The sequence below is a fragment of the Mustela erminea genome, chromosome 15 (genome assembly GCF_009829155.1).
Source record: "Mustela erminea isolate mMusErm1 chromosome 15, mMusErm1.Pri, whole genome shotgun sequence".
Lineage (NCBI taxonomy): Eukaryota > Metazoa > Chordata > Mammalia > Carnivora > Mustelidae > Mustela > Mustela erminea.
In genome coordinates this window covers 15505101-15520218 of record NC_045628.1, presented here as the reverse complement: position 1 = coordinate 15520218, position 15118 = coordinate 15505101, and the positions used below count along the sequence as shown (strand labels likewise).

The following is a 15118-nucleotide window of genomic DNA, read 5'->3' as shown; positions in this document are numbered from 1 at the left end:
ATTCAGTATCCCTTTTTTTGAGAGCAAGGAAACCTTTCCCAGAAACTCCCTCATTAGACTTCACAGGCCAGAGCTGGGGCACATGCCCTTACTCTACACCATCGTAAGAGAAATGTAAGTGGAAGGGGTCCGAAGTGGGATAGGGATAGACTCATGTGTCAGAGTGAAGGGTGAGGCTTACCTCTTACTGGCAGGGCTGTTGGAATTTCTGTGATCAGTCGAGGCTAGTCAGGATGTATCTTGAAACACTTGCAGGTGTTGTGGACTTCGGGGTCAGCAGGAGTGTTCCAGTGCCGCTCCCCTGACCCAGCGACTCTCCTCTTTTCTTACCCTTTTTTCTCCTGTCATGTAGCTGGAGCTGAGTTTTTTGAAGCTGTCCTGTAAGTTTTCTTCCTGCTGAGTTTTGCCAGTGCTGCTTTAAGTTCGCCTTAAAATCTGCGTGCATGCTCCCTCATAACATACATGTGGGCCACCTCCTTGCATGCTCATTCGACAGCATTTTTCTTCCTTGTGTACAGGTGAGAGTTCATACTTACCACCCACCTGTCTTAAAAGTAGAATCTAATTTCACAGTGAACAAATAGAGTTGGCTTTCTTGTGAAGGGTGGTGACAGAATAAAAAAGTTGATCACTGAAGAGAAAAGAACAGAGTTCTTTTTTCTAGAAGGGATTTAGTTAAGAGAACAGTGCGAGCAGAATCAGCATTTTACCTCTAGACTGTCTCGTGGACAGAAATAAGGTAAGAGTAATGATGAATGAAGTACAGGACCCAGATGTCCTGAGCTAGTTCAAGTTACCTAACGTGTTATCTGAATGAAATGATTTGTTGCTTATAATGTTAGCTTTTCTGGAGGGTACATTTAATATTGAATAATCCTATTTTGTGCTGCTGACATATGTCTTCTTTTCACAAGTACTTTCTACATTATTCTGAATACTCAGTAAATAGTCTGCGGATTTTCTTTTTGTCGTGGATTTGTAACCTGATGGAGTCTGAAACTTGATCTTGTAATAGATAACTCTGTAAAGTATTTTAAGTAAATAAAACAAAAGAATGCCATACTTAATTCTGTATACTAAGAAGGGAAAATAAAAACTAAGATTCAAAAGACAGGACCTCATAAAGAATTTTTACTGTAGTGATAACACGTTTAGCGTGTTTTCTGTCTTGTTCCATTACTGTCATAATCCCAGGCTTATTGTCCCATTATTTCTAAAGCTGGAATACTCTCGAGTTTAAAAAGAAATTATGCCTTTTCAGTTATTTGATCTTCTCTTCCTGAAGTCCAAACATGCTTTTTCACCTGCACGAGAGAAGAACTAGCGACATTTATATACGCAGAGCAGGAGAGACACCCAGTGGCTGAAACACTACTTCTCTCTCTCTCTTACTCCTACCCATTCTAAAAACATGACTGAGATTGAAGCATCTGTTGACTGTTTTTCCTACTATTTGCATCTTCTGGATTGCTTTTTTCAAAATGAATACTCCTTTCTCTGCCTGTTGATTGGAGTTTAGCTCGGGTGGGAAACCGGAGCAGATTCCGAGCCCGCGCTCGGATGGCAGTGATCGCAGTTCGGACTGTTCGTCCCCGGAATCAGCGGACGCAGCTCCCCTCACAGCCACCCGCACTGCACTCCGGTGTGTTTACATACAATATCCGGTGTGTTTAGATATACAAAATCTTCATATTAGGAACTAGCAGTAGATGTAACCAAGTCAATGTACAGAAGCTAGTAAACTCAAAGCTAACCCTCTAGTTCATGATAAAAATTTTCTGAAACTTCTGAAAAATGAAGACACCGTCAAAAGATTCCAGGTAGTGCAGAAAAAGGGGGTGTTTATGTTGTGGTTGCATGAACACTGTACCGGAAAACTGTTTGTAGGAACTAGAGACTACGTAACGACTGGCACCGTTTCTAACATAAAGTCTGCTCATTTGCTTTGCTTTGTTCTTGTCTTTACCAACCAGCTCTCTTTGCTTATTTGAAATTCCTGTTTACTCAAAATATTTATTTCACTGTGGCCTGATCTGACATCTTTGGTCTGTCCCAACGTCGGCTCCCTTCAACTTCAGTTTCTGTTGCCTGATTCTTTCCATGTTTTGTGGTGTCATTTCCTGAGAGAATATGATTAGCCTGACTTATCTTTGAGAACCAAATTAGTCTGGCGGCCAGTGGCTGGTCTTCGGGTTGGTGGCCGTTTGATTAGGTATTACAGTTTCAGTCAACTGGGAATGGAGTCTCATGGTCTCCGTGGGATTTCCTCTTTGACAAGAGCTGACAGTTTTCTTCAGGAGGGGCCTCTGGTCATAACAGGTATTTTGAAACTTTGTCCAACCGGAAATGTAAGGTCATGGTACATTCCAGAGCTGTTTTTTGCATCAGAATCACCTGATGGGCTTATTAAAACATAGCTTGCTACTCCCCTCTCCCAGAATTTCTGATAAAGTAGATCAGGGATAAGGCCCAAGAATGTGCATTTCTATTTCCAACGAGTTCCTTGCTGCTGGTGCAGAGATGGCACCTTGAGAACCATCGTCAGGGTGTATTAAACTATTGTTGACCAAATCTGTTCCTGAGTTTCACACTAAAGTAATCCACTTTGGGAGTATAAAGTATGTCTAACTGCTAAAATCCTGGTTTTAATTTACTGTCTTCTAACGAAACTGTGCTCTTATGGTTAGTTTTTAGGATCTCCCGACCACGATGATTCTTATAGATTGACTTTACCTTCTTTCGTTTAACCCGTCTTCTTAGATTTAAATCTTTATCCCAAAGTAAAAAATTGTTTACATTTTAACAGTTTTCCTTTTTTTCCATACACAAGTGAATGCAATGACTCCAGTTAAAATGCCAAGTTCTAGAAATATACTGAGGGAAGATTTGAAAACAGCCCCACACTGTCCCTGGCTCTGTTGTACTGAAGCAAACTCCTTTCTTCTCTTCACAGGGTTACATGAGTTCTTTTTCCTCCTAGTCCTGGTGTACTTTGTGCTTGCTTGCATTTACGCTCAGTCACTGTGGCAGGCTATCAAGAAAGGAGGGCCCATGCACGTGATCCTCAAGGTTCTGACAACCGCGCTGCTGCTGCAAGCCGCCTCGGCTTTAGCTAATTATATTCATTTCTCCAGGTAACTCGAAACCACTAAAGCTGTGTTCACCATTACATCTAATTAATCCTAATTAGTTCGCCAAAATTATGCTTGCTTTGATTATGAACCATCTTTGCGCATTTGTAAGTTACACTAATACTCTTCTCTTCACTTTCTCAGTTACTCCAAAGATGGAATAGGCATACCTTTGATGGGAACTTTGGCAGAATGTGAGTATCTTTCTGAGATGTGTTTTTTGAAACCTAAACTCGCTATCTGCTTCTGGCTTGTTTTGCTTTTTTTGTAAATTATGTTCATCCCGATACAGCTTTTCTATCCAGGGTTGGGTACAATTCAGCCCAAATGAAAAGATTCCGTTCCCGTCTGTCCGGTTTAGTTTCTTCTTGATAATACGTAACGAGGGTCATTCTTCATTGTTTCGGGAGCATATTTATATGCCTTCTCTCAGTTTACCTCAATAAAAACTCAGTGAAGTAGAGACGTTTATCCCTAGTTTGCACGTAAAGAATCTGGGGTCATTGACCGGAAGCACATTTCCCAATGTCAGCAGCTGTTGCGTGGGAGACACCAGACTCAGAGCCAAGTGTTCTGAGCCCAAAGCTGAAGGTGGTTTTCCTACTTTCTTCCCTTTTTTGACTATTTCTGACACAGAAATCAAAGCCAGAGAGTATATGATACCTGTCATGGAACTGACCTCACAGCTTCGTTCTTTTATTTATATGAAGAACTTTGATGATGTAATTTTCCAACTAAGCGTGATGGGGAAAATATTTAAAAGTTTCCATAATCTATAATGCCATTTTTAGTCCCAGAAAAATAGTCAAGATTTACTCTAAAAAAGGAGATTCTGAATATGAAACCATTCTATGATTTACTTTTTGAAATAGTTCCATAGTTCTCTTCTAGTCTCATCTCTATTTAATAGGGTAGCTCATGGTCATCTCTGTAATGATCTCGGATCCATTTATCATCTTGCTGCCTATTTTAAGATTTGAAACCTCTTAGAACCTTTGTTTTTCTACTGCAAAGGATGTGTACTGGTCACCTCTTCAACACGAATAAGAGTTGCTTCTCCTTTTTGAACAGTATTGAGAGCTCTGGTGTCTCCTGCTCTTGTCTCTTAGGTCACTCAGGATGTTTAAGAGAACCGTAGAATTTTTTTTTTTTTTTTTTAAGAATTCAATTATTTGAGAGAGAGAGAGAGCTTGAGAGGGGGAGAAGGTCAGAGGGAGAAGCAGACGCTCCATGGAGCTGGGAGCCCGATGTGCGGCTTGATTCCAGGACTCCAGGATCATGACCTGAGCCGAAGGCAGCCGCTTAACCAACTGAGCCACCCAGGCGCCCGAGAACCATAGAATTTTAAAGCTGAACAGAACCTAAGAAATAATTTAGCTTATGCATTTTGAAAGGCAAAGCACACAAAAGCCCATCAGTGGAAGCCAGTACTATAATCAGGGTCTTTTGCATGTTTGTCAGTGCTGCTGCGCACAGAATACTGTTTGAGGCTGTCTGGCATCTTCACTGCAGGTTAAAAGTTAAAAGGTTTCTTTTCATTAAACTAACAATGAATGTTGATTAATTTTGGTGTTCCAACAGCAGGTTTGATTATTAAATGATTAAAATGTCAAGATTGTTAATAAAATAACAAAGAGTGGGATTTTTGTGTGATGTGTATATTTTATCTACAACTGGGTATTTTTCAGTGACAGGTAAGCAGGGTTCTACCTATACATACAGTTACGGTATTCTGTCAGTATGTGTCTTAGTATACAAAGGAAAGAGCCCCCCAGGTATTGTTTTTGCTAATTAGCAACTTATGCAGGACTATTCCTTTGAGTGAGCTCTTTAAGTAACTGAGTATGTATTTGTGAGATATTTGACAAAATAATTGGCATCACAGTCATTTACAACCTGTGATGAAAGAAAATTGTGCTTGATCTGGAAGGCCATGACATTTTGTACCATTCCAACGTAGTAACAATTCATTATCAGAATTCACTGTTACAAATATATAAGCATAAATGCGAGTATCCAGTTTTCATTTGGGTGGCAGAGAAGAGGGAAAATGGTAAAAAATGTATGTGAAAAGGTGTATCATTAAAAGGTTTTACGCTTGCAGCTTTTTAGTATATTATAGTACAGCTACTTTTACCTGTTTCGGCAAAAATAGCTTTGTATAAAATAAGTGAAAGTCTTAGATGTCCAAGGTGCAGCTGACAATTTGAAGAAAGTTTCACTTTGTTAAATTTTAATCACGTTTATTCCAAAATCCACATCAGAATACCCTATGAGAAAGTGATCATCTCTTTTTAAATCAATAAATAATAGTTTCCAAAATAAAAATGTGTGGAACTTAGAGTATTTATAGACTGTTGTCTTTTCCAAATGGGGAACTGGATGGGTGGTCTTGTTGCGTGGCTCAATGGGTTAAAGTAGCAGTCTTCCCTGCAGTGTCGGTGATGGCCACGTGGTGGCGCATCACACTAACGCACGGAGCGTTTCATTCGTCCCCGGGACTCTTAACACTAAAGCCAACAAATTTGAATGTTACAGCAGCCATGTGTTTTATTGTCATGCTATTTCTTATTAATAATTTTAGAAAATGAGGTCACATTATAGAGTTCAACCATCAAAAAATAAAGACCTGGAAATGATACTAGTATTGTCCACATTGCAGAAATTACTTTTAAAATGTGTTTATTTTAATGAGCAGTCAGATTTAAAGTTGGTCTTAATAAAGATATATATAGAGAGAGAGAGAGAAAGGGAATATTGCCATTGTTCTATTTTCAGAAATGTTTACAAAATTAGTGGCAACATTTTAATTTTTAGAGTTCTACTTGAATATTTCTTATTATTGAATTTTATCAACTTCTCTTCGAAAATACCTATCTTTTTGCGTTTAAAAAGATAATTATATTCTCAGTGCTGAAAGGACCTAATCCTTTGTATTATGAAAACTTGGTTGACTTTGGTTTTCATTTCCCATTAGTTTTTGACATTGCGTCCCAAATTCAAATGTTATACCTGCTTCTGAGTCTGTGCATGGGTTGGACGATAGTCAGAATGAAGAAGTCTCAAAGCAGACCTCTCCAGTGGGATTCAACTCCCGCATCCACAGGCATTGCAGTGTTCATTGTCGTCACACAGGTGAGTGTTGATACTCAGTGTTTGTACTTCGAATATACAATACTGTAACCTTGAGCATAACCTCATTTGAAAAGTGAAACGGGACCCATGAAGAATTTGTCATTTTAAAGCATGAATTTAAAGAGTGACATATCAAATAATGTACATACAATATTGAGTGCTGTATATGTCGATTGCAGAATTTAGTTATAATTTACTTGACTTTGAGCTTTCAATCAACTTATTTTAAATATGCAGAATGCTTAATATTAGGATAGATTCTCATTTCCTACTTAATAGCTTTCTTTCATAATTTCTAACACATAGTAAAAACTTAACATTTTAAATGAGTACATCAGTGAATTTGAGATTCATCCATGGGCAAGGATTTTTAGGTCCAGTTCTCTTACTTTATACATGAAAGAATTCAAAGGAAATCTGAGGTTAATGAAAAAGCAAAAAATGGAATAAGAATGAATAGGATCTAGTTTTTGAAAACAAGTCCAAGATCGAATTTAGTCTTTTAGAAAATTTAGTCCTCTTAGCCCTTTTTTTGTTTGTTTTCTTCTATTCTAGGATCTCCATATGCCTATGTGCAATGGATTTTATAAAAATTATTAAGGAAAATATAACCAAAAATTTATACTGAGTTTGTGACCATCATTAGCTGTAGATGAAAATGAAATCTGTACCTGGGCTCTACAAAGGACATTATAATCTAAATCTTAATACATTAGAGTGAAAAATTCATTAACTAAGGATAAGTCCTGTGCTTTGCTCATCTCTGTACTCATAGTATGTATTTAGTATAGTAGGTGCCAAGTGAAATAGGTGTATTGAATTTCATGATTGGGTTAGAAAGAGATCATGTCACAAGTGATGATATTTAGATAGGAAATAATGCCTTTCTAAGGCACTGTGTTAGAAATGATTAAGATAAGGGCAAGATTCTACCAACTTACTGTTTCTAATCTAGGGCTTATGGAGAGTAGTGTTAATAACATCAAATTCTCATTTCTCAATAAAGAGCTTTCTTAAGAAATGAACTTTTATTATTTCATTATAATTTGAATCCATTATCATAGACAAATATGAATTGAGAACTGAGATTATGACACTGCTCTAGAGCTTATATAAGCTCTGGTTCTCAGTAACCACCCAGATGAGGTACACATGACTACATAAATACATGCCTATTTTCCACAGGTCACATGTTAGTATACACATCAGGAAAATGTAGAATTTTGAATATGTAAAAATGTGAATCATGGCAAGTGATGGGGTTTTGTTGGCTTTATTGAGGTATAATTAACAAAAAAAGTTGTACATGTTAAGGTATACAACTCGATGTTTTGATATATGTATACATTGTGAAATGATCCCCAAAATCAGACTAGTTAACATATCCATCACCTCACATAGATACGAGGAGATAGTAGTTGTACAAGAGCACTTCTTCACTGCAGAAGTTAAGTTTAGAAGTAGAGGTTAAGGAATCGTATGGGTATAGTAACTTGGGGAAGTGAAGAACTAACACTTCAGTAATGGAGAGCAAATATTCAGCCTAAGGAGGAAATGCGTGTGTGCAGCATGGGCGAGGAGCCCAGGTAGGTCTAAGACCAGGATAGATGATCTGAGAGTAAGAAGAGGAAGGGGTTGCTGACAAACCCTGTAATGTCTAAGAATTGGATTTAATGACTGAGTTTCAATCTGAATTCTTTGGAAGCCACTGAAAACCATTCTGAGGGCTGAGTTGGCAAATGAAGGATACACAGAGCTACTGATACTGTGATGGCAAAAACATCATAGTAATTTGTGATTGAAAATTTGTGTTTGGAAAAGATGGAAGGAAAGTGTTTCTACTGAACAGCAATAAGTAGAAGGGCTAATGAGGAACTGCTGAGCTTTCTCCTGTAATGGTAACAATATTGGGGGGGGGTCAGCAAACAAAAGGATGAGTAACTGCCATTATGCATGAATAGCCTGGGTACTTATAGTGAATATTAAAGCTATACTCTCCTTTAGGGCACCTGGCTGGTTCAGTCACTTGAAGATTCGACTCTTGATTTTGGCTCAGGTCATGATGTCAGGGTTCTCGGTTTGAACCCCCTGTTGGGCTCCACACTGGATGTGGAACCTGCTTGGGGTTTCTCTCTCCCTCTCCCTCTGCCTCTTTCCACTGCTTGTGTGTGTGCATGTACTCATTCTCTCTCTCAACTTAAAAAAAAAAAAAAATACACAGTCTCACCCTTTCTCTCTCTCTCTCTCTCTCTCTCTCCCCTTTATACTGGAGAGTGACATCTAAAATCAACAATTCTGACTTACTCACTTCTGGATTACAGAAGGTACCAAGATAATTTCAAAGTTATCCTGAGATGATGGACTTGAATACATTTTTTTATTCAAATTTCAAACTTTTTTGTATTCAAAATTCAAAATTAATTTTGATTCCTAATATGGTGCTGAAGGAAGAGAGATTTAGAAGAAAATTTAGGTTTATTCTCTTAATGGTTTAACTTATTCTCTTTTTTTTTTAAGATTTTATTTATTTGACACAGAGAAAGAGATCACAAGTAGGCAGAGAAGCAGGCAGAGAGAGAGAGAGAGAGGAGGAAGCAGGTTCCCCACTGAGCAGAGAGCCCGATATGAGGCTCGATCTCAGGACCTCCGGATCATGACCTGAGCCGAAGGCAGATGCTTAACCCACTGACCCACCCAGGCGCCCCAGCTTATTTTCATCTTTAGAGATGTCTTACTTGAATTGTGGTCCCAATTGCATTTTTTATCTTTTGTATGTGATTTTGATAAAAATCCCTGTTCTCTAGCTTAGGGGATCAGGGAGGAAAAGTCTGTGCCTAATACCTATGCTTTGTTACTCAGCAGCATTTATAGTCTGGTAAATCATAGAACCTCTTAGGAATGTTTATATACTCTTTAAGGGAATGTTTGAAAAGAGTTGATAAAGTATATATGAGTAGACAAGATTTTTTTTTTCTCTAAATGTAATATTGTATTTTGCAGAGTATTTTGCTGCTCTGGGAACAGTTCGAAGATACCAGTCCTCACAGCTACCATTCGCATCACAACTTAGCAGGGATCTTGCTAATCATTTTAAGGATTTGCCTAGCATTGTCATTAGGCTGTGGACTCTACCAGATCATCACAGTGGAGAGAAGCACGCTAAAAAGAGAGTTTTACATCACGTTTGCCAAAGTATGGGTTTGGGTAGAAAATGGCTTCTTCTGATTATCAGCTTTGTTCTGCTGTTTTGGGAAGGTTAAGCAACCCCATGCTGATGTTGGTTAAGCTCTTCTGACACGTTAGAGCACAAAGATATGCCCTTCATGTTCTTTAACTCATTTAATCTTTACAGCCTATGAGGTGTAGATATTATTATCCCATTTTACAGAACCTATGAAATAGTAGTTTCCGTGTAATCTTAGATAGGTCAGTTTTGCCTGGGTCATACATAATTTCTTCATCAATAGGAATTTCACATTTTTTTCCTGTAGTATCCAAGGTTTTAAAAATATAAGTTAGAAAACAGTTTACATTTCTCAAAAAGCACTTATTAATTGTGAACTGTTACCATCAGAGTGGCAGTGTTTTCTAACCACGAGGAGCTCTCTGCGGCATACGCAGACGAAGCGGGACACTGAGGACATACTGTGTTTCAGCACCTCCGTGTGAGGTCGCATTGACTTTATTCCTCCTTTCTATGTGCTTGTACAGGTGGGATCTTAAAGCAAATTGAATTTTTTTTTTTTTCTCTACCCATTTAACAAAGGAAAAGATGAGAGAATTTGGGAGAGTAACGTTGCAGGAGCCTACCTCCCTAGAAGGTTCTGGTTCTCTCTCAGGTTGAGGGAATCCATGTGCCTTCATCCTGGTGCCTCAGAACAGCATTCAGATAAGCTGTTCCGTCAGTGGCCCCTTCCCACCCCCATCGGAGTGCCCAGGGCTCCGCCTTCCAAGGCGGCGGTGGCAGAAGCACCAGGGTCCTGTCCCAGCCATGAGCAGTTCCGAGCTGCTCGGGCAGCCCCAGGAAGCCGCGTCCGCTGTCTGTGTACCACACAGGCAAGAAGAACGCCGTTTCGCGTTTGAATTTTGCACAGGGACGGGAGTGCTTTTTGTCCAGAAAGATATTTACGGTGTTTTAGAACTAAATTTCCTCTTTTGTTCTGAACTTTTTCTTGAATTTAAAAGAATTATTTTTATAGGTGTTAATCTAACTTTTTAAATGGGTTCAAACATCTGAAAATATTTAAAAAGAAACATATTCTTTACATCTCTCCCATCTACTCAGATATTATCTTCTTATATAATCACTGCTATTAATTCCTAACTTACCTTCCTAGAGAATTTTAAATATTCCTATGTATTCTCTCCCTTATCAACACAAACAGTAGCATGCTAAACACATTTTTTTTTAAAGATTTATTTATTTATTTGATAGACAGAAGTCATAAGTAGACAGAGAGGCAGGCAGAGAGAGAGAGGAGAAGGAAACAGGGTCCCCGTGGAGCAGAGAGCCCGATGCGGGGCTCAATCCCAGGACCCTGGGATCATGACCCGAGCCAAAGGCAGAGGCTTATGCCACTGAGCCACCCAGGTGCCCCTAAACACATTTTTTTTTAGCATCATGTTTTTTCCTGTATCTTCAACATACTGAGCATCTCCACAGCTACTATTTTATTAACTTATTCTTTTACTTAAAATTTAATTTTGAAAATGAAAACACATGGTAGCTCTTGGAAAAATAGAAAAGAGATGCTTGAAGAGTATAATGTTAAAAGGTATCCCATCCTTACTTGCCCAGTTCTACTCTCATATGTTAACCCACAAATGGGCCACTGCTATTAGTCAGTGTTTTGGGTATTCTTACAGAATTTCTTTGTGTATCTCTACATGCAATTCGTATTTTTTTCTTTTTATGGGAATATTACACATTTGTACCTTGCTTTTCTCAATTTTTAATGTTATATTAATGCATTTTCATGTTTAAATATTTAATATAATATATACAATGTAATATATTAAAATGTGTATATAAGATTTATAAAATTTAAAGTCTGAGTTTGGTTAGAAACAAAACATTATCATAACAATAGCAAATTTATTTTTACATTTTATTAGATAGAACTTTTAAAGACCAGTTGAGGTCGATCAGGACCTCCTAAAGAGGTTAGTAATGTTTTTTATCTGGCATATTCTGGAAATAAACACACAGCTGTACTCATTTTACTTATTTGTCATTTGTTTCAGGGCTGTATCTTGTGGTTTTTATGCCATCCAGGTCTGGCATGTATTTCTGTCATTTTTAGTGACTACCAAAGAGATAAGGTAAGTAATACACCTGATCCCAAGAGTTTTTTATTGTCTTTATTAACAAATGATTAAAGTAGAAAAGCCCTATTTATCCACGTACCAGGTTTTCTGAGTTCTTTGAAACAAGATAATTGAACTGGTGAGTATATAAATTAAAACTTTGAAAGAAAAACATTCAATTTTAGCTAATTAAAAAATGATGAGAATCATTTTTATTATCTCAGCGTATTTTGTAACACTGTTTTTATAAATTTGTTCATGATCCATCTTTGTTAAGAACAATTGATTAAAATTTTTTACAACACAGTGGTTAAAAACCAGGGTAGATTTGTGAAAAGTCAACCTAGTGGCTGCACCAGACACAGACCAGAGTGCCGTGCACAAGGATGCCGCACCTGATCGTGCAGCTGCTGTCTTCTTAGGTCAGCGGCTCCATCATCTCGTGCTTTGCCAGCCACCGCTCCCAAGCAGTGCAGTGTGGCCTTGAACACACACAGATGGCTCTCGGGCCTGAGGTATTCACAAAGGGGAAACAGGTAGGAAGGTAGTCTACAGAAAGAAGCAACTTGAGAATTTTTCTTTTTTTTAAGATTTTTTATTTATTTATTTGACAGACAGAGATCACAAGTAGGCAGAGAGGCAGGCAGAGAGAGAGGAAGGGAAGCAGGCTCCCCACTGAGCAGAGAGCCCGATGCGGGGCTCCATCCCAGGACTCTGGGATCATGACCTGAGCCGAAGGCAGAGGCTTTAACCTACTGAGCCACTCAGGCACCCCGCAACTTGAGAGTTTTTGAGAGAGCTTTTAGAATACTCTTCAGGATTCAGGTGGGTCATGCCCTACTCCGCCTACCAGATCAGCCCTGAACCTGGTTTTTCTTCCCACCTTCTGTAGTGTGTGCACCCTGAGGGGAAAATGCTTTAGCAAACTGAATGTGTCTTATTTTGGAGTCTGTAAACTAACTTTTGAATAAATTTTGCCTTTGAATGATGATAGTTCTGAATGTTAGTCGTATTTTCTTACTGAAAGTTTCTTTGGTAAAACTTACCCATGTTAAAGACAAAGGCCAGAGCAGGGTACGTGTATATATGCTCTGTATGTAAGTGGTACGGATATAGGTTCATGATAAATTGAATGTAATTTGTCTGTTTGCATGCAGTCAAAGCATTCCCTTTCTTTTCTTTCCAGGTTATAACAATAGGTGTTATCCTTTGCCAGTCTGTTTCCATGGTTATTCTCTACAGACTCTTTCTGTCCCATAGTCTATACTGGGAAGTTTCTTCACTTTCTTCAGTAACACTACCACTGACCATATCATCTGGACACAAAAGTCGGCCTCACTTCTGATACTTGATTTTCTTTAAAGGAAAAGTGAATTGATTTCAGAGTGCAATAAGGATCCAAATACAGTGACTTTTTTTTTTCATACTTTTGGTATGAAAAACTGAACCCAGAAGGCAGAGCATGGTATTTATACAGCTGCATTTAAGCAGTAGCAAACTGAAAAAAGGTAATAAATGAAATGTCTTGAAATATGTTTAATAAACTTTCAAGAAAGTGTGTTGTTCTAAGGTGACTTATGCAGTTTCTCTGTGGAAATTAAGATGAAAAAGAATTACATGATATTTTGGTAAAAGATTCACCACTTGTGATGCTTCATCATCTTATATCAATAGTTAACTCAGGTTTGATAGTCTTATGCAGAGTAATCAGTTAAATGATTACTTGCTTGTACATATCTAAACTAACTCCCATGACTCCAAATCAGTGTAACACTGGTTAAAAACTGCTTCTTTTTATGCTTTAAGGAAAATGCATTTCATATTGGAGTTTAAAGGAATTAAAAATGAGATTACTTCAGAATGTGAATATAAAATGTATTTATAGCTAAATGAGTAAGTGTTTTCTTTATTTGTGTGTAGGTTTTTCTCTATCTTCTATCACTTTCTGGCTGTAGTTCAGGTTCTGGCTTGATTAGCGAAGGGTTTTTGACATATAATTTATGAAAAATAAAGCTTAGATACATTACTATTGGCTGTTCCTTATAAAGAGTTTTAAAATCTGAGCACTTAGGTGAAGGGACAAGCAGGGTTACGTGTTTAAAAAGAAAGAAGAAAAACGTACCTTGTGATATGGTACTAAAATTCTAATCCCGATATAATTCATTTCTCTTACATTGAATCCCCAATCATAATTAAGCCGTATACACAGATTAAATTAACAGAAGCATTTCACATAAATGTTGGTTTCAGTCATCAACTACCCATGAATTCCTGCCCAAGGATACTTAATCAGGATTAAATTTTCTATGAATAATTGAAAAACAAAATACTCACTGGATTTGTTCTAATCCGTGTTGGCACTGGATTCTAAGTAGTTGCCATCTTGAATCCTTTGTAATAAAGCCATATTTTTGTGTGTATGTGATGCCCCAGTATTGAGTATGCTAGCGACAAAATACTCTATCAAGTGCCTGTTTAAAGAATTGCTAAACAGTTGTCAATACGCGCTGTATAGAGTGAGTATTCCCGTTGGTGGTAACTGACTGGAAACTACTCTGCGTGTCGTGCTGTTCAGGCCTTTTCATTTCTACATCTGGCTTTTTTTTTTTTTTTTTAATATTTTTTATCTACTTCCAAAGGTATTACATTTTTAAGCAAGGAATGGTGCACTGACCTGGTAATTAAAGTCTTTAATGAAATAGTTAAAATAACACAGTGTAACTTGTAAGTACTTATGGCTTCGTCTTTGTTCTTACCTTACACCTAGTCTCCGTGGAAATGAACAGTATTCTGTCTCATTTTAAAGGCAAAATATATATGTTCATGAGTAGCAAACTGACAGAGTGACAGAGGTCAGCCTGCTCATGAAGTCATCCTTCTAACGGGTCTTTGTAAATTATTTAATAAAGGAGGGCTACAGGTTATCTCTAGGAAGTGTGAGGTATATTTTAGGTTTACATGATCTGCTGTGTGATCATGACCTTTTCTTTTCCCACATCTCACTCATAACCCCAGGTACTGCCTGTGAGTTAAACGGAACAAAGATGGGGAAACCTTTTCATAAATTTTGTGAACTTGGCACCCGTAGAAATAGGGAACAATTTTTCTGTTACCTTACACAAAGAACATAGAAACTGTAATCCAAATACAGGAGATGTGTTGGTTTTGCGTATATGAGACTTATGAGGTCTTTTTTTTTTTTTACTTTATTATTTTTTAATTTATGGTTGAATTTGTTGATAATTTATTTTGTTATTCAAGAACCATTGTTAAATGAAGGAAAACGATTGTTAATAATGAACATATAACGTAGAAAACATTGTTAATAAATTTAGTAATCAGAGCTGAAAATTTATAGTCCGTAAGTCGTGGCACAGCGTGCGCTCTTCTCTTGCTGAACGTTTACATGGAGCTCTGTCGGCACGGAGCGTGAGGGGTAAAGATATACTGCAAACTCTCATTAAAGATTGAAACTTTCCTACTTTTTGTTCTGTCAGATCATGCTTTTTTAAAATATGTTTTTATATTTTTCTTAAAGAAGATGA

General features: G+C 37.6%; 1 protein-coding gene across 3 annotated transcripts in view; it reads left to right on the top strand.

Moving 5' to 3' along the window:
• GPR180 (G protein-coupled receptor 180) overlaps positions 1-13599 on the top strand; it is a 29418-nt gene extending 15819 nt beyond the window's left edge. The window contains exons 4-9 of one of the 3 annotated variants that reach the window (XM_032314903.1): positions 2954-3134; positions 3276-3325; positions 6109-6266; positions 9267-9458; positions 11511-11588; positions 12760-13599. In XM_032314903.1, coding sequence (XP_032170794.1) covers positions 2954-3134; positions 3276-3325; positions 6109-6266; positions 9267-9458; positions 11511-11588; positions 12760-12918 — 818 coding nt within the window. In that variant the 3' untranslated portion in view covers positions 12919-13599. Of the gene's footprint in view, positions 1-2953; positions 3135-3275; positions 3326-6108; positions 6267-9266; positions 9459-11381; positions 11430-11510; positions 11589-12759 lie in introns of those variants that run through there. The other 2 variants (XM_032314904.1, XM_032314905.1) reach the window with 2 other exon arrangements.
• The last annotated feature ends 1519 nt before the right edge of the window (positions 13600-15118 follow it).